This window comes from Aethalodelphis obliquidens, unplaced genomic scaffold, assembly GCF_003676395.1.
Source record: "Aethalodelphis obliquidens isolate GAN/ISIS:26980383/991018 unplaced genomic scaffold, ASM367639v1 scaffold90, whole genome shotgun sequence".
Classification (NCBI taxonomy): Eukaryota; Metazoa; Chordata; class Mammalia; order Artiodactyla; family Delphinidae; genus Aethalodelphis; species Aethalodelphis obliquidens.
Window position 1 is genome coordinate 2,403,385 of NW_020838034.1, and position 21,367 is coordinate 2,424,751.

Genomic DNA, 21,367 nt, shown 5'->3' on the forward strand with positions numbered 1-21,367 from the left:
TAGCCCATAGGAGCTAGAACTTGCCACCCCCCACCCTACACACTTGCCTTCTCCATGCAAGTGGCTCAGAGCTGAGTTTCCCCGACTAGGGCAGGAGTAGGACTCCTGAGAGACAGTGTAGCTAAGGGAGTCACTCTGGTATGAGGCAGATATGAGTTTAACTTGGCTTCTGGCTGTGTAACCTCCTTTGCCTCACTTTCTGTCATCTTTAAAATGGGATTATGGTGGTACCTAGCTAAAATTGTTGGGTAGACCAAAGCCTGATAATGCAGACTTCATATTCACTGGAGAGGCTGGCGAAAGGGAGACTTGTTGCCAGAAGGAGAATTCCTGGGTCTCTGGAGAAGGAGGAACTCGGCTCAGGGCATTGAATCTAACACTTCCAGAGAGGTGGGAATAGGGCAAGGACTGGGAGGGTGGGGCTGGAACCTCCTTCCCCAAGCCCCACCCACCCTATCAGAGCTCCTCCCAGAGACCCAGAAAAGACGATCTGTTCAAGCAGAGAGGTCCCAGAGCAGGTTAGGCTCTGAGGTGGGGTCTGGGTGGGAGTTTCCCTTGATTCTGAGAGTCTACAAAATGTTCTCTGGGTGGCTTAGACCATGGCTTCTCCCAAGGATCTGGCAACAAGACTCCATGAGAGTCTGGGGAAGTCTTAGGTAAGTCTTGATAGAAACAGTTGTCAGGAGGGGTTGGGCTGAGGCCAGCCCTCAGGGAAATGGAGGGAAAATGGGAGCAGAGGGAAAGGAAAGAAGGCTGAGCAGACTGATAAGGAATTCTTCTAAGGAGGAGCCTAGGCTGTCCCATCACCCTGTAGGCTTTGCTGTGGCAAGAGGGACGGAAGTTACCCTACAGGAAGGACTTCCTGACCATGAGGAATGTGCATTTAAGGAGGAGGTGGGTTATTTATCGGAGTCGGATTAGCCCTGGGGTGTCTGTGCTCTTTAACCAGCAGTCAGCGGGGCTCAGGCGGAGTGGGCAGGAAACTACCCACTTTATAGGTCGTGAAGCCCTTGGTGCTAGATGCCTCATTAACCCTGGATTATGAGGTTCCCCCTGGAGCCTTCAGGGAGGGGGTGAGCAGCCATCATCAGGCGTTCGGGTGCCCCAGAAGTATGTTCAAGCTCAGATGGGAAATTTTCTGGGTTTCCCGCTGGCCTGATGCTGCCATGAGAGTGTTGGAGATAAGACTACAGAAGGAATTTCCACAGCAAAGCCATGGATAAGAGCTTAATGCAATGGTTTTATTTATTTATTAGATTTTTTAAAGCCATTTTAAAAAATTGAAGTATAGTTCATTTACAGTGTTGTATTAGTTTCAAGTGTACAGCAAAGTGATAGTTGTACATATATATATTCTTTTTCAGATTCTTTTCCATTATAGGTTATTACAAGATAATGAGTATAGTTCCCTATGCTATACAGTAGGTCCCTGTTGTTTGCAATTGTTTTATTTTTTAAAGACTATGGCCCAGTTGGAAGTGGGAGGTTTGAAAGTTTAGATCACTGCAGGGACTTCCCAGTAGGTAAGAGTAGAGAGACCGCACCTTGTGGGTAAGTGGAAAGAGGAATATGAAAGACTGTGTCATGTCTCCTAGCTGGGAAGTCTTGAGCAAGAGGAGAAACCACTGCTAGTCTGGTTAGACTGGATGTGATGAGATAGAGGGACAGGGGAATGGCTGAAATGACCCAGAAACTTTCTGGCCGTTTAAACTTTCTGGATAGATGAGGTGAAAGACAGAGGTGTGCCTCCTTTTAGTCCCCTCCCAATCCACCAACTTCCGCCCAAGCCAGGGATCTGTCACAACTCGAGGTGGAAATTCTGGTTTCCCTTGCCCAGAGCTCCCAGTGCTGGCTTTGCCGCTATGGGTACCTGGAGCACCACACGCCTGGCCCAGCCAGGCTGAGCCTCCCGTCCCCTGCCTCTGGGGCCTGGGAACCCCCCTTCTTTCTTCTCTTGGATGGCACCCACGCCCAAGAGTCTGGACATCTAGGTTCTGCACTGTGTCTGGCTCAAGGGTGAGATGAGATGGGTGGCTGGGGGTTGGCAGTCCCAGGGGAGGATTATGCAGAGGCCCAGGGAGATAGACAGCAGCAGCACAAGGACCAGGGAGAGAGGGGGCAGCTGCAGAGGCTGGGAGACAGCCAGCCAGTCCCTGCCCGAGGCCACTTTCCGCACGATGCTGGTAGCCAGCCCTCCAGGCTGGACTCCCATCTCCTCCCTGCAAGAAGAGGCTTGTAGGCCTGAGAGTCAGCGACCTAAGCCCAGTTGGGGAGAGATCAGAACAGGCTGATTCAGACCTGGTCTGCTTGTTTGGGTCATCAGAGGGTAGGGCTGTGTACGAGGCCCTGGGTATCAACAGATCTGAAAGTGCCAGGAGAGTCACGTCTGAAGAATCTATACTGTGAGTGCAGGAATCTGCTCCCCAGAAAGTTCCCTGCCCAGGACCAGGCATTGGTTTGGGCTCTGGGCTATAGGAGGAGGGAAGGCAAAGAGGAAACAGCAAGAAAGACTTCCCTGAGAGTAAGGTGAGAAAAGGCAAAGTGGCGTTATTGGTGCAAAGAGATCAGAAGGGCGGGATGGGGAACAGCTGGCCTCCTACCCAGAGGGGAGAGTGAGGCGGGATAAGGCCTGTGGGATGATGGAAGTGAGACTCTCTAAGGGCACTCTGGAGAGGAAACTGGCCCGTCTCTCTAGCATCCCCCCCCACAATACACACTTCTGCTGCCTGGGGCTATCTGATTGGTTCCCAGGGAGGATGTGGTAACGACTGCTCACCCAGAGAGTGGCGGGTGCCTGTTTCCCCAGAGCCGTCTGGTGACAGCCTCTGGCTGAGCATGGCCCTTCCAGCCCTGGGCCTGGACTCCTGGAGCCTCCTGGGCCTTTTCCTGTTCCAGCTGCTTCTGCTGCTCCTGCCACCACCGACGACTGCACGGGGTGACGGGCAGGGGCCCACACCCAGGGTCCAATACTACGCAGGTAAGTGTCTGATGATCAGGAAGTGTGGGGATGGCAACACCGGGCTGACTGAGACAGAAGTGAATGATGAAACTCACCTGGGGCAGAGACTGAGGAAAGGGAAGTGAGGGGACCGGGGGGCCAGGGGGCCAGGGGCGTTGTGCCTTCTTGTTCTCCAGAGTTGGCGACTTTTCTTTCCCTCCTTAAATGTCACTGGTATCGAACTGGTCACCTCAAACCCGTAACTGCTTTCATGCCCTCAAGTGCCCCAAAGCCAAGGCCCCTGCCAGAAGAGCATCTGTGGGCCTGGTGACCCAGGACACACCAGGACACACAACTGCACAGATGATGCTGGACCACGTCAGGCCCAGTACTGTGGACACCAAGAATACAAGAACTCAGTGTGGCCTGACTGGGATACGGACCCTGGGACCCTTTAGGCACAGCTTGGCTGGTTTCTTACTGAGGCTGTGGTGACTGCTGGTCTTGCACCTCCAGGGAAAAGATTCAGGAAGGAACACGGGCTCTGGAGGAGTTGTAGGGGCAGACTCCTGGGCACAGCTGTGTCTTTAGCGTCTTTCTGGGGCAACGCGGTAAAGGAAATGCATGTTGCCCGTTGATGGAGGGACCTCTGTGTTGGGCGCTGGGATTACAACATAAACAGGGCTCAGCCCCTGCCCTCAAAGTGCTGATGGTCCCAAGGGGGAGGCAGATGAACCGACAACCACACTTTGGGGCAGTCAGTTCAGTAACAGAGGGGTGTATACAGTTCTGGGGAGGCCTGCCTCTCCAGCACCTTGCCACACGTTTCCCCAGCTCCTCCTCTTGGTTGGTCCTAACAGTCTCTGAGCCTCCGAAGGTAACAGTTAGCTAGTCAGTCCTCTAACTAATGCAAAAGTACAAATGTGCTCATGAGAGAGGATTTCAGAAGCTCCTCCCCGCTTGCTGATACGCCAGGGGACCAGGCACACACGCCCCACCTCTGCCACACCACGGTGATGGGGAGACCTCAGGGAACTTCCCACAGCCAGCTGGAATCCCATGCCCAGGTGACATCTAGGCGCTTGCAGGAAACTTTGGAGAAAAACATTTCCTTTCTGTTCAGCCTATGGCAGTGATTCTTGTGGTGGAAATTTCCTGCAATAGAGGCGGGGAGGAAAGTGGGGCTGGTGAGTGGGTCCCCTACAACCCACAGCTACTTTGACACATAGTCTTATCTACATCTAGCTTTCCTGTCTGTGGCCGCCAACACCTTCCTGTCGTCTCTCTGCCTTCTGCTCTCCCCACGGGTGAGGACCAACGTGTCCTCCCCCACCGCAGCCCCCAGGCCTGGAAGAGCATCCACTGTGCCTCACTTTATTTCCTGTCCCTTTGTCTGTCTCTTGGGTACGGGCCACCCTCCCCCAGCTCCAGTCTGTCATTACCCTGTCTCTGGCTGCCTTTCCTCTCTACTATGAGCTCAACACACAAAGCTCCTATGGCTGCCAGCAGGGTGGGACGAAGCGGGGAGCTGCTGATGAAGAGTGGGTCCAGTTGCCAAGGTCTGGGGAACACACTCTGCCAGCCCTTTTCTTCCCCTGATTTTATTTCAGAAATCAGCTGCTTGCCCACTGACTTATTTTTTTTTAACTTTTTTTTTTTCTTTTTTTTTTTTGCGGTACGCAGGCCTCTCACTGTTGTGGCCTCTCCTGTTGCGGAGCACATGCTCCGGATGCGCAGGCTCAGCGGCCATGGCTCACGGGCCCAGCCGCTCCGCGGCATGTGGGATCTTCCCGGACCAGGGCATGAACCCGTGTCCCCTGCATCGGCAGGCGGACTCTCAACCACTGCATCACCAGAGAAGCCCTAAACATTTTTTTAAAATTAATTAATTAATTAATTTTTTGGCTGTGTTGGGTCTTCGTCTCTGTGCGAGGGCTTTCTCTAGTTGCGGCAAGCGGGGGCCACTCTTCATCGCGGTGCGTGGGCCTCTCACTATCGCGGCCTCTCTTGTTGTGGAGCACAGGCTCCAGATGCGCAGGCTCAGTAGTTGTGGCTCACGGGCCTAGTTGCTCCGTGGCATGTGGGATCTTCCCAGACCAGGGCTCAAACCCGTGTCCCCTGCATTGGCAGGCAGATTCTCAACCACTGCGCCACCAGGGAAGCCCTGACCACTGACTTCTCATCACTGTCTCCTTCTCCCCACCTCTCAACAGGGGATGGACGCAGAGCTCTTAGCTTCTTCCACCAGAAGGGCCTCCAGGATTTTGACGCTCTGCTCCTGAGTGGTGATGGAGACACTCTCTATGTGGGGGCTCGAGAGGCCATTCTGGCTTTGAATATCCAGGATCCAGGGGTACCAAGGCTGAAGAACATGGTGAGAGGCCAGGGGAAGGGCGTGGGCTGGGAGTGAGGAGGGGACCGACAGCTGCCCTGCGCTTGGGCTGCTTACGCATGAATAACCACCCGATTTGCTGTTACCTATAATCAGCAACAATCAGCAATTCTTTTTTTTGTTAATATTTATTTATTTTATTCTTTGGCTGCATTGGGTCTTTGTTACAGCGTGCGGGCTTCTCTCTAGTTGTGGCCCGCGGGCTCCAGAGCGCGTGGGCTCTGTAGTTGCAGCACGCAGGCTCTCTGGTTGTGGCTCGCGTGCTTAGTAGTTGTGGTGTGCAGGCTTAGTTGCCCTGCGGCATGTGGGATCTTAGTTCCCTGACCAGGGATTGAACCTGAGTCCCTGCATTGGAAGGCGGATTCTTAACCACTGGACCACCAGGAAAGTCCCCAACAATCAGCAATTCTTCGTCTAAACATATATATATGATTGGTATAACAGACAAGAAACACTATAGTGGCCTCACTATTCATTGGTACCATGAATACTGGTTGAATACTATTAATTACTAAAATGGCTGATATGGAAATCATTGACATATGAGAGAAACATTGACTCAAACTGTATCAATAATATGATATCCACCCACCGGTAGAAATCACTGAAGCTTCTGTGTTAAATTACAGCCACCCTACTCATGGGAACAACGTGAGGGAGAAAGGGAGAGGGAAGGATAAAAGGGAGGGAGGGAGCTAGCAATTACTGAGCATCTCCACAGTTTGTTTTTCTCAATGTGTGGTCTGTGGGCCACCTGCACATATGGGATGCCAATTAAAAATACAGATCCTTGGGCTTCCCTGGTGGCGCAGTGGTTGAGGGTCCACCTGCCGATGCAGGGGACACAGGTTCATGCCCAGGTCCGGGAAGATCCCACATGCCGCGGAGCGGCTAGGCCCATGAGCCATGGCCGCTGAGCTTGCGCGTCCGGAGCCTGTGCTCTGCAACGGGAGAGGCCACAACTGAGAGAGGCCCGCGTACCACCAAAAACAAAAACAAAACAAAACAAAACAAATACAGATTCTGGGCTTCCCTTGTGGCACAGTGGTTAAGAATCTGCCTGCCAATGCAGGAGACACGGGTTTGAGCCCTGGTCCGGGAAGATCCCACATGCCGCGGAGCAACTAAGCCTGTGCGCCACAACTACTGAGCCTGCGGTCTAGAGCCTGCGAGCCACAACTACTGAAGCCCGTGCGCCTAGAGCCCGTGCTCCGCAACGAGAGAAGCCACCGCAATGAGAAGCCTGTGCACCGCAAGGAAGAGTAGCCCCCACTCACCACAACTAGAAAAAGCCCGCATGCAGCAACGAAGACCCAACACAGCCAAAAATAATAAATAAATATAATTTTTTAAAAATACAGATTCTCTGAGGTGTGAGGAACTGACATTTTTAACAATTTCCTCAGGAAATGTGGTGGTTTTTTTTGCCAACCTTTGCTTTTATACCATGCATGGCATTAGGCGCTTTACATATGCTACGTAGTTGTGCCCTCCAGAAGCCTGTGCAGTTGACCAAGATCACTCAACCAGTAAGTGGCTGAGTCTAGATTCAGACTCAGGTCTGATTCCATAGGCCATGCTCTACCATGGAGCTGTGTCCTAATGAATAACAGTATCATCAGAGTAATAGCCAGGGTCAGAAAGTGAGGTTATTATAGCCCACTAGCGTGTAACTAACCACTATGCCTGTTGTTGATTTCACATCAGAGCCAAGGGGGGGATGGTAGGTCAGAGCTAGAGCTGAAGACCTCATTCCCTTTATCTCCTCTTTCCCAATGCCCCACTTCAGATACCCTGGCCAGCCAGTGACCGAAAAAAGAGTGAATGTGCCTTTAAGAAGAAGAGCAATGAGGTAAGTAGAGGTGGAGATACTGGGGCTCTGGTAGAGAACCCTGGTGTCCCTAGACCATCACTGGATGATCTCAGGTTGGGCAGGCAGCAGAGGATGCTTGTTTGCATGATAATTGCCTGCATCATGTTCTATAAAGACAGATGGGGACTGCCTCAGCATTGCCCAGCCCTTCTCCCTGCTAGAGAGTGAAGGAGCAGCCTCTGGGGGCCCAGGAGTTTGGGGCAAGTGCCCTGGAGGCCTGAATTCTCTATCTCCCCCAGACACAGTGTTTCAACTTTATTCGTGTCCTGGTCTCCTTCAATGCCACCCATCTCTACGCCTGTGGCACCTTCGCCTTCAGCCCTGCTTGTACCTTCATTGTGAGTTATCTGGCACCAGCTCTCAGGCCCCAAGCATCCCTCCTCACGTCTACTCCCAGCTCATCCTCTGCAGCTCTGGAAAACTCTGGTTTTCCAGACGCAGGACCCTTGTGAGCTTCCTGGCCCCACACCAATTTTCCTCTACATCCCCTCCCCTCCCTCCCTCACGCCCCTCCTTTCCCAGACATGAGACTCTGGCGTTCTGGCCCCCCAGCCACTCCCCCTCTCTAGGAACTCCAAGATTCCAACCTGTTGCCCATCTCGGAGGACAAGGTTGTAGAGGGGAAAGGCCAAAGCCCCTTCGACCCCGCCCATAAGCACACGGCTGTCCTGGCAGGTGAGTATGAGGTTCCCTGGTCCATCCCAGCAACTGCTTTCCCTGGTCACTCTGTGACATATGGAATCTGACAATTTCCTGAAAAGCAGGGGACAGAGGGAGGAGAAGCCAGGAGCCTCAGAACACAAAATCAGAGGGAGAATCAGGTACCCCAAACATCAGCTCCTGCTGAAACTGCCACAAAGGAGGTGGAGCGAAATGGATATGGAGAGAGGCACAGAGGTGGGAGGGTCCAGGAAGGGTCGCAGGCAGGGAAGAGGTCTGAGATTCAGTCATTTGTTCAACAAGTATGCTCTGTATGAATGCCCCCTCTGGTGTGCCAGGCATTGTGCTAGGAACTGTAGGGATTACAAAGAAGAAATCATGGTGCTGTGCCCTCCCAGACACAAACCATTACAGACTTCCCACCCTGGCTTCCTGAAGGCGGTGGACTTTGACTGAGTGGGACCTTGAAAGATAGGTAGATGGGCAGGGAAGGTGTTCCATGAAGAAAAGGGTAGGACTTAAGGTACGGAAACAAAACGAAGCCGTCTTCGGGCAACAATGAGTGATTCTAACTGGCAAGTGGTTTAGCTGGGCATGGGAGGGAGGAGCCAGGGAAAAGTGCCAAAACACTGAAGGCCATAAGGTTGGCCATTCCCTGTGGGCAGAAGGACCTAAGAATGGTGCTCAGTGTGGGGCTGTGAGCTGGGCTTTGGGATTCCATAGGAAGGTGTAGAACACATGAAGGAGGCCAGAGACTGATGTGAATGCTGACAGGTCTGAGGAGGGCAGGGGCACCCTCCAACTGATGAGGTCTCCCCACACTAGATGGGATGCTCTATTCCGGCACCATGAACAACTTCCTGGGCAGTGAGCCCATCCTGATGCGCACACTGGGATCCCAGCCTGTCCTCAAGACGGACAATTTCCTCCGCTGGCTGCAACGTAAGGACCTGAGCCCCACCCAGCACAGGTTTGGCCCCCTTCCCCAAGTCCCGGAGACCTGGCACTGTGAACTGCTGTTAATTCACTCAACTCTCGTTTGTTGAGGTATAACAGTGTGCAAGGCAGTACTGTTAGGCATTGGCGGTACTGCAGGGAAGAAGACAAAACTCCCGTCCTCTTGAAACTTTCATCTTACATAAATAATTAAAGAAGTACCAGTCGCTCCCCGCCCCCACCCCCCACCCATGGCTACGTCTCGACCAGCTGTGGGACCCGAGAGGTCATGTCTCCTGTCCTCCAGAGCCAAGAGTTTTCACAAAGGGGAAGCAAGGGCATCCAGGTGCTCCATCTCTTAGCCCATTTGCCCCGCCCCTGCAGCGGACGCCTCCTTCGTGGCAGCCATCCCTTCGACCCACGTTGTCTACTTCTTCTTCGAGGAGACAGCCAGCGAGTTTGAGTTCTTCGAGAAGCTCCACACATCCCGGGTGGCCAGAGTCTGCAAGGTCTGCAACCTGGGCGGGAGGCGGGGCTGGCTGTGGAGAAGCCAATGGGGAGATGGCAGAGGCGGGGCTGAGCACGTAGTGACCAATGGGAGTGAGGGGCGGGGAAGAGGGTGAGGTCACGTGGGGCAGGGGTCGTCCCCTGACTCCTCTGGTGCCCCTAGAACGACGTGGGCGGCGAAAAGCTGCTGCAGAAGAAGTGGACCACCTTCTTGAAGGCCCAGCTACTCTGCGCCCAGCCGGGGCAGCTGCCCTTCAACATCATCCGTCACGCTGTCCTGCTGGCAGACAATTCCTCCACCGATCCCTATGTCTACGCTGTCTTCACCTCTCAGTGGTGAGCAGCCAGGCGGGAACGTGGCGGCTGGAAGCGGGATTACGGGTCAGCACCCTTGTTGCCCTGGCCCGCCAGGGAGGGTAGGAACCGATGTGAGTCGAGCACATACTCCACACTTCACATACGAAGGCATTTGATCGTCACCATCTCCCAGGAATTTGACTCATGCCCTTAATGTAGATGGGAAAAATAAAGCTCAGAAAGGTTCTTATTAGTTTATATCCTGCCTGGTTCCAAAAAGGATAGGAGGCAGCTTACAAAAGGCAAACATTAAAATAAAATAAAATCCATGAGGAAATGGAAATAAAAGGAGAATAAGAGAACCCAGGGATCCAGTCAGCACATTACACATGTGCTTTACAAATGTGCAGTCCTGGGATGTCGGCACAAATTTAGCTCTGAGCTTCCTAATGGTCAGAGCAAAGAGTGAAACACCACCAGCGACATAAGATAAAAATACAGTCATTGCTTGGAGGCTGAGAAAGTTTAACTTACTTGCTGTGGTCTGGGATCTGCTGACTATATGTCAGGTATCAAAGATATCTGTTGTAAGCAGGGTCTGGTATCTATGGCATCCAGAACTGAGAATATGGTGTATGTCACAGGTTAAAGAGAACAGGAGAGACCTTTTGTCTCCACAGACCAAGGCTGAAGGAATAAAAACAGTTGTAGTTAGGCTCTGGTTGGTTATCTGAGGACCAGGAATACATGGGATCCCCAAGGAGGAACACTTCATCTGGAGCCTGTTGGGCAGCTGGTTATACTGCTCCTCCCATAGGGGCCCAGTCTGGGCAGGCCAGGCAGGAGACACCCCAGGGCATGAGCCCCATTTAATTCCCATTAAAGATAATCACACCTCAGATCCTAAGATGGGCTAGAGTCTGGGGCTCTCCTAGCCCTTATCACCACAGCTGGGGGCTGACCCAGCCCTTCATCCTCCTGCCCTTCTGGGGTTTCTCACCAAGGTGGGCCAGGGTTGGAAGGGGAGCTTCCTGGTATAGCAGAGGAGGTTACAGACAATGTCCTCTCTGGCTTTCTCCAGGCAGGTTGGTGGGACCAGGAGCTCTGCTGTCTGTGCTTTCTCACTCAAGGACATCAAGCATGTCTTTGAGGGGAAGTATAAGGAATTGAACAAAGAGACTTCACGTTGGACTACTTACGGGTTCTCTGATATCAGTCCTCGGCCAGGCAGCGTGAGTACTACCCATCCCACTGAGCAAACCCTGCCTCCCCAGATACATAATATGCATGTCAAAGTACCTATCACGGCATAATAAATGCCCAATAAATGCTAGTGTTCCCCGCACCCCCAGGTCCTGTCTGCTCAGATAGTCACCCATTCTGGCTGCCCACATTCCACATGTGTCCAACCCCATCCTAAACACAGAGCAGCACCTCTTCACCCCAGCTGAGTGCACCCCAAATACCTGGGTGTATCACTAAGGAAACAAGGGAGCACGGGCTGTGCCAAGGACTGTCTTGGGCATCTTCACCTGCATTTCTTATTTAACTTTTGTTTTTTGATCAGAGTGTATATGTACAGCATTTAAACAATCACATAGATTTACATGGTTAGTTACAAAAAACAGCCCTGTTTCCTATCCTCAGCACTTTTTCCTCTCTAGAGACAACCACCTTCAACTCTTTTAGCTGATTCTTTTGATATTTATCTCTAAATCTGGAAATACTTTTCTTGCTTCTTTTTGATGTTTCAGTGTCAGGCAGTGTCTATTGAATTCCCATTCTGGATGGTGAGGATTTAACCATGTCCCCCACCCGCACTCAGCGATGTGCTAGAACTGGCTTGCAGCAACTAGCAAGAAGCCTTTGTGCATCTCTTTACAAATCCGAGTTCAGTGACAATACATTGATAGCTTGAAATCAGCCATGGGGGGAATAATACATCATGGAAATCAGCAAACACTTCAAATCAGAGGTCCCCCCACTCGTCGTTCCCCAGAGCTGCCTTATCAACACACCACTACACCCACCCATCATCTCCCAACATTGTTTTATAGTAATTTTGGTTAAATCAATATTTGTATTATGATTCATTATTCACAACTGAGCCAGGTAGTAAGACATGATTATTTTTCCTTTTTATATAATTTAAAATTTTTCCCTGGGGTTAGTAATTATCTTGATTATTATTATTTTTTTTTTGCTTTGTTTTCTAAGCTCTTATCTTTAATTCAACCCCAAACTATTCCTCAGTTATCTGAATCTCTTTTAAAAACAGATCCAAAAAAAAAAAAAAAAAAAGATCCATTATGTATTCTAAGAGTTTCATCTTCCTGGAGATCCTTCCTATCTGCTGTAGTCTGTACTACATCTACATCTTAACTACATCCGGGACACAGCTGCCATCCTGGAATCTCCCTTCCTCATCATTCTGGGCATTCCCTTTGCCTCTTCCTTGTGACAATCTGGTGTTTCTTGCATCCCACAACTTCCTCTCTTTTCTTTTTTTTCACTATCTCATTTTAGTGGAGATTCCCGGAAAGGGATACATGACAGGTAAATTTTTTGAGACCTTGAATGTCTGAATATGTCTTTATTCTACATTCACGTTTGATAGTTTGCCTAGGTGTATCTAATTCGAGACTAGAAATGATTTTCCTTCCAAACTTTGAAGGCTTCTTCTATTATCTTCTAGCTTCCAATGCTGCTGTTGAGAAGTCTAAAGCTATTCTGATCCCCAACTCTTTGAATGTCACCTGTTTTTCTTTTTCTCACTAGAATCTTGTAGTACCTTTTTTGTGTCGCTGGTTGTTTTGAAATTTCATGATTGTGCCTTGATGATATCTGTTTATTCATTGTCTGGACATTCAATTTGCCCCTTAAGCCTGGAATTTTAGTTCCTTCAGTTCTAAGAAGTTTTCTTGAACTATTTCCTCCTGTTCCCTTTTCATTCAACAAATATTTTTTGAGGCCACCTGGCACTGTTCTAGGCACTGGGGATATAGCAGTGAACAAAATAGACAAAAGTCTCTTTCCTCATGGAGCTGACATTCTAATGTCAGAACGTTTTTTCACTTCTTTCTGGACCTCCTGGACTAGTCCTCTACCTTTTAAAATCCTTTAAAAGATTTTTTCCATGTCTTTGGTTTTGTTCTACTGTCTGAGAGAGTATCTCAATTTTATCTTCTGGTCCTTCTATCAGATTTTTAATTTCTGCTATCAGATATTTAATTTACTAGATTTTTTGAGCTTTGAATATGTCTTTTATAAACATGTTCCATTATAGAGAATTTTAAATATATAAAAAGTGAACAGAATAGTGTAATGGACCTCCGTACACCCATCAGCCAGCTTCAACTCATAGCCAATCAAACTGTTTCATCTATACCCCACCCACTTCTCCTCTTATTATTTTGAAGCAAATTCTGGTCATTGTATCATTTCATCTGTATTAGTTTCCTATGGCTGCCATAACAAATTACCACAAACATGGTGGTGTGAAACAACAGAAGTTTATTCTTTCACAGTTCTGAAGGCCAGGTGTTTGAAATCAAAGTGTCGTCAGGGTTGGTTCCTTCTGGAGGCTCTGAGGGAGAATCTATTCTATGCCTCGCTCTGAGCTCTGATTGGCTGCTGGAAACCTTTGGTGTTCCTTGGCTTGTAGGCACATCACTCCAATCTCTGCCTCTGTCATCACTTTGCCTTATCTCTGTATGCCTTATCTCTCCACTTCTCTTATACAGACACTTGTCATTGGATTTAGAGCCCATTGTAATCCAGAATGAGTCATCTTTTTTAAAAAAATATTTTATTTATTTATTTGGCTGCGTTGGGTCTTAGTTGCTGCATGCAGGATCTTTCATCGCGTTGCAAGGGCTTCTCTCTAGTTGTGGCATGCGGGTTTTCTCTTCTCTAGTTGTAGTGCACAGGCCCCAGGGTGTGTGGGCTCTGTAGTTGTGGCACGTGGGCTTAGCTGCCCCGCGGCATGTGGGAACCTAGTTCCCTGACCAGGGATCAAAGCCACGTCCCTTGCATTAGAAGGCGGATTCTTTACCACTGGACCACTAGGAAAGTCCCCAGAATGAGTCATCTTGAGATTTTTAATTATGTATACAAAGACCCTTTCTGCAAATAAAGTCACACTCACAGGTTTTAGATGGACATGGCTTTTGGGGGGCTACCATTCATCCCATTACCTCATCCATAAATATTTTAGTATGTATCTTCAAAGGATAAGGGCTTTGAAAACAACAACAACATAGCCGTAGTACCATTATCACACCAAAATATTAATAATAGTTCCTTAATCTAATATGCATTTAGTGTTCAAATTTCTAATAGTCTCACAGATATCATAAGGGTTTTTAAAAACTATGGTTTCTTTATTGGAATCAAAATCCAAATAAGAACTGTAAATTTGGATTGGTTGTTCTTTTCAGTCTCTTTTAGTCTGTATGTTCCCTTTCCAACTTCTTTTTTTCTCTTGCAATTTATTTGTTATGTAGAATTTTCTACATAACAAATAACAGTCTGGATCTTGATTTTGCATCTTGTGATGGAGTTTAAGTATTTTCTGTAAATTGGTTGGTGTTTGGATCTAGAGATGTAATCAGATTAAAGTTTGATTTTCGGGAACAAAACTACCTCATAGTGGTAGTGTGGTCTTCTTTCAGGAAGTATGTAACCTCTGGCCACACTCTTTGAAATAACAACTCCTCTTTTGTAGCATTATGTTCTTGTTTCATGGGTATACTATCTTCATACTTCTCTCTCTTAAGATAGTAATGATATTTTGCTCTGGTTTTCTTTTCTCTGAACCATTTCTGTTTCTTCTTAGGTTTTTGTTTGTTCATTTTTTCCATTTCCTTGTTTTGATCTCTTTCATGTTCATGGTTTCACTCACATATCTGGTAATCCTTGGCTATCTACTCATATTTAAGAGGGAGGGGACCATGAAGCTGTTTGGAAACTCTGCACCCTGGGCATGACTTGGCAACTTGAGCTCCGTGATAGCTCCACTGAGGATGGTCTGGCTGGACTGCTTTGTTGGGGACCTTCAATGTCAATATCTTTAAGTCTTTCCTCTTGGACCTCTAGTCAGTTTTCCTGGAGTAGATTCTTCCAGTCTTCTGCCTGGAGGGAAATGGTCTGGCTCCTGGTGTCTGGGAGCCATGGGGAAAGAGGGCTGGGTGTGGGGGAAGAGTCTCAGCAGGTACTGTGTCTACTTGGATTTAATCCCCTGCTTTCATGGGGGTGTCACCCATCTCTGCTGTACTCCATTCAGAGTCCCTCTGTCTTACCCTCTCCAGAGAATAAACCTCCAGTTTGGGGCTAGGGTATGGAAGGGTCAGTCACTCAGTGGCATGGAGCTGGGAGGAAATCTGCCTACTTCTTAAAGAGACTTTCAAATAATCTTCTTTATTCAGCCCCTCCTTTGCCCCATTTCCAGAGGTGACTGGGGCCACTAATCCATGAATTTCAGGAATTCTGCCTTATAAATCAGATAGTTTGGGGTTATCCCTGGGCTGGCTTAAGAAGATTCTTTTATCCTGCTAAATCTTTTCCTATTTGTTCATTTGCTTTCCAACTTCCAAAATGTGGCTGCCTTTGCCTCCTCTCCTGTTCTCCCCATCCCTGTAGGTTTGTGTCTTTAAAAAAAAAAAAATCCCTTTCGGAGGAAGTGAGAGTAAGTGCCTATGCTCATTCTGGCATCAAAATGAAATACAAATGTTATTACATCACTTTACAGATGAGGAAGTTGCAACTCATAGAGGTGGGGTAACTTGTCTGAGGACATATCTTGTAGGTGACAGAGCTGGGGCTGGTGTTAAGACAGTGCTCTTGGAAACGGAGGACAAGAATCGTGACCAAAGATCAGGACACAGGTGTCCCAAAGCCACAGTATGCTGGTGTTGGCAGGGCCTTTCGAGAACAGCTGGTCCAACCCCCTCATTTTATGAGTAAGAAAAAGAAGGCCCAGAATGGAGAAGGGATTCTCCCAGAGTCACGCATCAAATTCATGCCACACCATGATGAGAAACACTCCCTGTTCACCACCCCTTTCTGTGACATCATTCATTCAATTACTGACTCAGCGAACATTTATTGGGCACCAACTGTGTGCCAGGTCCCGTGTTAAGCCTGGACTTAACAGACATGAGTTCAAGGTGGTCCTTGTCTGCAAGGGACCCTCACTCTACTTCCTGCTGGTGGCCAGGCATCCTTGGTGAAGGTGATGATGGAGGAAAATAATGACAGCTAATGTTTATGAAATACTTACTTTATGCCAACCACTGTTCTAATTACTTTTCATGTGTTGGTGCATTGCATCCTCACAGCAAGCCTGTGATGTATTGGTAATAGGCCCATTACACTGTTAAGAAACCTCAGACACACTCAGTTCAGAGGCTGGAATTCAAAGCCAGGCAGTTCCCGAGTCCAGCTTTAATCCCCATCCTGAAATGAGGACTGCCAAGAGGAAAGGAGGCAAAGGATATTAGCCAAGGGGGGAGGGAGGGAGGGAAGAGGCAATGGGTGAGTTGAAGGAAGAAGAAAGCTGACCTGATCTGCCTCCTTCCCCTTCAGTGCTTGGAGGGCCCCTCCTCTGATAAAGCCTTGACCTTCATGAAGGACCATTTCCTGATGGATGAGCCGGTGGTGGGGACACCCCTGCTGGTGAAGTCTGGTGTGGAGTACACACGGCTTGCAGTGGAGACAGCCCAGGGCATCGATGGGAATAGCCATCTGGTCATGTACCTGGGCACCAGTGAGTAAAGGGCTGAAGGCCCTCAGGGGACCAGAGCAGGGACTGCAACTCGGGCTGAGGAGGGAAACCTTTGAGTTCATTGACTCAGGCATTCATTCAACAAATGTTTTCTGAGCACCTACTTTGTGCCTGGCACCCTGCTAGGCTCTGAAAATACAGTGGGAGAACAAAACAGTCCTGTCCCTACCTTCTCTGAGCTTTCAGTCTGGTGGGGGAGAGAAACGTGGAGGGCTTTGGTGGCCTTAGCAAGAACTGTTTATCTTATGGGGAAGACATGCTAGAGAGGTGAAGAGTGAGGGAGGATAGAGGGGGAGCTGGAAACAGCGAGAGTAGAGATCACAGATCATGCTTCAGGAAGCTTGGCTGTGAAGGGGAAGAGGGGAAGGGGAGGTAACTGGAGGAGGGCGTGGGATCCAGCCAGCAATCTTTTTAAAGATGGGAAAGATCGTCAGGATCCGGTAGAGAGGGAGATGGCGAAGAGATGGGCAGGTGAGGGGCTAAATGGCAGGTTAAGTTGCAGAGGCAGCAGGAAGCCTGGTTCTAGAACCAGGGGGAGGGACTGGTCGTGAGTAGGGGAGGTACAGACTCTGCTGGGATGGGAGTGAAGGAGTAGAAGGGGGGATAAAACAGGAAGGGGGAATGTATAGACTTGTGGGGGAAATGGGCAAGACATAGAGGGAGCTCTTTTGTGAAGGCTTTTGTGTTTTCTACGAAGTAGGAGGACACAGGGTCATGAGGGAGGGGCGGGGTGGGGGGAGATTGAGGGGTAGAAAAGGTGGGAGGTTTGAGGAGAGAGGAAAAGATTCAAATATTCATCGTAGAAAGAAGGAGAGTGACTTCACTAGTGGCACAGTGGTTAACAATCCGCCTGCCAATGCAGGGGACACGGGTTCGATCCCTGGTCCGGGAAGATCCCACGTGCCACGGAGCACCTAAGCCCGTGCACCACAGCTACTGAGCTTGCACTCTAGAGCCTGTGAGCCACAACTACTGAGCCCGTGCTCCTAGAGCCCGCGCTCTGCAACAAGAGAAGCCACCACAATGAGAAGCCCGCACACCACAATGAAGAGTAGCCCCTGCTCGCTGCAACTAGAGAAAGCCTGCGCGCAGCAATGAAGACCCAACGCAGCCAAAAATAAATAAATTTATTTAAAAAAAAGAGAGAGAGAAAAAAGGAGAGACAGTCTGCGGGGGAGATGGGGAAGATTGCCAAGCATATATTATATTGAGGGCCTGGCTGAGGTGGATGACCTTGAGCTTTAGTGGAAGAAACCCATCAGGTTCATTCATTCTTTTAGGACATCAGCTGTGCCTATATTGGGTATACAATAGAGAACAAAACAGACAAAAATCTAGCTCCTTTTTGGAGTGCGTGGGGACAGACAATAAACATACTGAAGAGTCAATTACTGGGTACATTATGAGATTAGAAAATAAATGGAGCAGTGTGTGGTCAGGAATGCCAGTTGGGGTAGTAGTAATTTTTAAAAGGGTGTTCAGGGTAGAACTCACTGAAGTGCCTTTGAGTAGAGACACTTGATGGCGGTGAGGGAGGCTGGTGATGTGATTTTCTACAGAAGTGCTCAGCAGTCCATTTCCCCACGTCCATGGAGAAAGGGGACGGTTGGGTTCCTCCAGGCATGGAGTTTTATCAGGCAGTTGCAAAGGAAGGGCCGAGAGGCAAGGGATTTCCAGCCATTTACAAGCAAGCTCATCTCCGTGGCATAGAGGGAAACGGTCTGACAGATCTGTGTCCAGTGCACACTTCAGAAGGAACTTTCTGACAGCTGGGGAAGCCATCTGGAGTCAGAGAGGGAGCACGAGAGGGGTGTGTAGATGGGGTCAGACAATTTCAGCTCTCTCTGTCTCTTCACAGGCACAGGGTCCCTCCACAAGGCTGTGGTGAGTGGGGACAACAACGCTTATCTGGTGGAGGAGATCCAGCTGTTCCCTGACCCTGAGCCTGTTCGCAACCTGCAGCTGGCCCCCACCCAGGTGGGAAGGGGCCTGACCCTCAGATGGCCTTCTAGTGGGGCAGACCTTGGGTGCTGGGTTCTTCCTAGGTGTGGCGAGGACACCCTGACACTCTCCATCTTTCTTCCAGGGCGCAGTGTTTGCAGGCTTCTCAGGAGGCATCTGGAGGGTTCCCCGAGCCAACTGTAGTGTCTACGACAGCTGTGTGGACTGTGTCCTTGCCCGGGACCCTCACTGTGCTTGGGACCCAGAGTCCCAAATCTGCGGCCTCCTGCCCACCCCCATCCCGTGAGTGCCAGTTACCCAGCTTATGGTCTTCCTCTTTCCAGGTGCTACTAACACATTCCCTGCAAGATTCCCCCGGCCTGTGGGGGGCTCCTTCAGGGATGGAGTTGCATCAGGCAGTCCACTCTGGGCTTCTCTTCCCCTCCTCTCTGTTCTACCTAGTTTCCCAGACCCACCTTCTTCCCCCCTGCACTTCGCTCTCTTGCTCCCTCCTCCTCCCACTCTTGGCTGTTTCAAGGGATAATTTTTGCTTTCCCTGCCTTCTCAGGAAGTCCTGGAAGCAGGACATGGAGCGTGGGAACCCAGAGTGGGCATGTGCCAATGGCCCCATGGGCAGGAGCGGAAGGCCTCGGAGCCGCCCCCAAATCAGTGAGTGTGGGACCAGGGGAGGCACAAAGGCTCGGGAGGACTTCTGGGAGGGGATGGGCATTTCTGCCTCAGTTTCTCCCCCAGCACCTGCCTGGCTTGAGACCTGAATACCCAGAGTTGGAATGGATTGGGATGTAGGCTGTAGGGAGGAGGGATAGGAATTCTAAGCTGGGATTCAGGGTTGGGGTCGAAGTTGCTTCTGGTGTCAGAGTTGCAGTCAGATGGACTGGGGAGGTTAGTATGGGGCCCAGACTGGAGATAGGAAAGGGGTCAGAGTTGAGTTTAGGAGTTGAAATAGAAGTTGGAGGTGGGAGTTGGGGCCCACATGTCGAGTAGAGACTCCCTCCTGCCTGCTCTCTCCTTAACCTTTGGCCCCTTTCCCTTACCTACAGTTAAAGAAGTCCTGGCTGTCCCCAACTCTATCCTGGAGCTCCCCTGCCCCCACCTCTCAGCTCTGGCCTCTTACCACTGGAGTCACGGCACAGCAGCGATCCCGGACATCTCTTCCACAGTCTACCATGGCTCCCTCTTGCTGCTACTGCGAGATGGGGTGGGGGGTCTCTATCAGTGCTGGGCCACTGAGAATGACTTCTCATACCCTGTGGTCTCCTACTGGGTGGACAGTCAGGACCAACCCCTGGCCCTGGATCCTGAACTGGCGGGCATTCCCCGGGAACGCATGGAGGCCTCGCTGACCACAGTCGGTGGTGGGGCTGCCCTGGCTGCCCCGCGGTCCTACTGGCCCCACTTCCTCACCGTCACTGTACTCCTTGCCTTAGTGCTTTCAGGAGCCCTCATCCTCCTCCTCGCCTCCCCTTTGGGGGCACTCCGAGCCCGGGGCAAGGTCCAAGGCTGTGGGACCCTGCCCCTTGGGGAGAAGGCCCCATTGAGCAGGGAGCAGTGCCTCCAATCCCCCAAGGAATTCAGGACCTCTGCCAGTGATGTGGACGCTGACAGCAACCTCCAGGGCACTGAGGTGGCTTAAACTCTGGGTACAAGCTGGAGCTGTCGGGTAGGGCAGGGCGCCTGGCCGTGCTGGCTGGGGGTACCGGGAGCAGTGCAGCCCTGACTAGGGTGGGAGTAGCACAAAAGACCACCTTCCTCCCACAAGAGGACCTTCTCTGCCATTCTGTGCCACCGATAGCACTCAGTGTGGCTGGGCATAGCGGTCTGACTCCCCTATGGGACTCCCTTCTGCCAAGCACGTGGCCTCTCTAATGGGGGCTGCCCCAGACCTGGACCGAGGCTATGATAGGAGGACCTAGAGAGGATCCTTCAGTTCTGGCCATTCCGGGATTTTCCAGAAACATACTGCTACAGGAGACCCTAAAACACCAAACACCTAAGCAACTGTAAGATGGCACACCACACCTGGAGACTCCACTCTAAAAGCAGCTGTCACCTTGGACACCAACACTCCCCTCTCCCAAGGCTCTCCAGGACTCTGCAGGGAGCTGCTCCCTTCCTGCTCCCCTTATCAACTCAAACAGGGAGGCCTTTCCTGAAGTCTCACCTCCTTCCGTCTTGCTTCAGTTGGGGCAGATTTAACCCCTTCTGGCCTGGCTAGAGCACAGGGGTAATCTGAGCCTTGTTCACTCCTTTTCCCTGTCTGACCCCTGGACCCCTTTCCTTTCCCCTCTCCTTTGTTTTGGGATTCGAAAACGACTTGTCACAGACAGTTTATTTTTTATTAAAAAGACAAAGCTTATGACTGGTGCTGTTTTTGTCGGAGCAGAGCGCTCCAGCCGAGGACCGCGGGAGGTAAGGGGAGCAAGCAGTCCGAGGACATTAGTAGGTTTGTAGGGTGATTGTTCTCTCCAGCTCCAAACGACCTTTTTTGCCCTGCCAGCTGCTTCCCAGCCCCCAGCCAGCCCCACAGCCCTTTCTTCCACTCCAGGCACTGCTAGAGAGTGCCTGCAACTCTGCCTTTGGGGCCAACACACGTCTGTGTGTCTGCCGGCCAGGCAGCACCTCATCCATCACGGACTCCGTGCTGCAGTCCCACAGTTGCTGTCCCCAGCTGTCCCACACTTCTCTTGACTCCTCCTCAGCCCCCCTTTCCCACTGCAAGCTGTTGGTTTCAACTCTTGGTGGATTGAATTTATAGCAAGACTGTGCAGTCACCCCCATCCTGGCCACATCCTTCCCAATATCTGACAAACACTCTGTCCACGCCCCCTTATCACCTTCCCCCTCTCCCTCCTGTCACGAAGGCACATGTCCCTCCTCCAACGAAGGCTAACAAGTGCATTTGCCCCTTCCGCTGTGCCAAGACCCCCTGCATCGCCCTCCCCACTTTATTACTCCCTCATCATTAACCTCCCTTCTTCCACCCACAAGTGTGCTCTCTGTACCGAAAAAGAAAACAAA

General features: G+C 50.5%; 1 protein-coding gene across 5 annotated transcripts; it reads left to right on the forward strand.

The window, feature by feature from the left end:
• Positions 1-526: 526 nt before the first annotated feature.
• Positions 527-20,705, forward strand: SEMA4A (semaphorin 4A). Of its 5 annotated transcripts, none has more exons than XM_027095416.1 (15): positions 527-656; positions 2,807-2,977; positions 5,152-5,312; positions 7,120-7,182; positions 7,443-7,541; positions 7,773-7,878; positions 8,689-8,805; positions 9,184-9,308; positions 9,470-9,642; positions 10,685-10,835; positions 16,189-16,369; positions 18,246-18,364; positions 18,474-18,631; positions 18,897-18,997; positions 19,390-20,705. In XM_027095416.1, exons 2-15 carry the CDS (start codon positions 2,836-2,838, stop codon positions 19,980-19,982), a joined length of 2,289 nt encoding a protein of 762 aa, XP_026951217.1. In that variant the 5' UTR covers positions 527-656; positions 2,807-2,835; the 3' UTR covers positions 19,983-20,705. The 5 variants fall into 5 exon arrangements, with proteins under 5 accessions (XP_026951217.1, XP_026951221.1, XP_026951218.1 ...); XM_027095420.1 differs by having other exon boundaries at positions 536-894; XM_027095417.1 differs by lacking the exon at positions 527-656 and adding an exon at positions 1,466-2,016.
• The last annotated feature ends 662 nt before the right edge of the window (positions 20,706-21,367 follow it).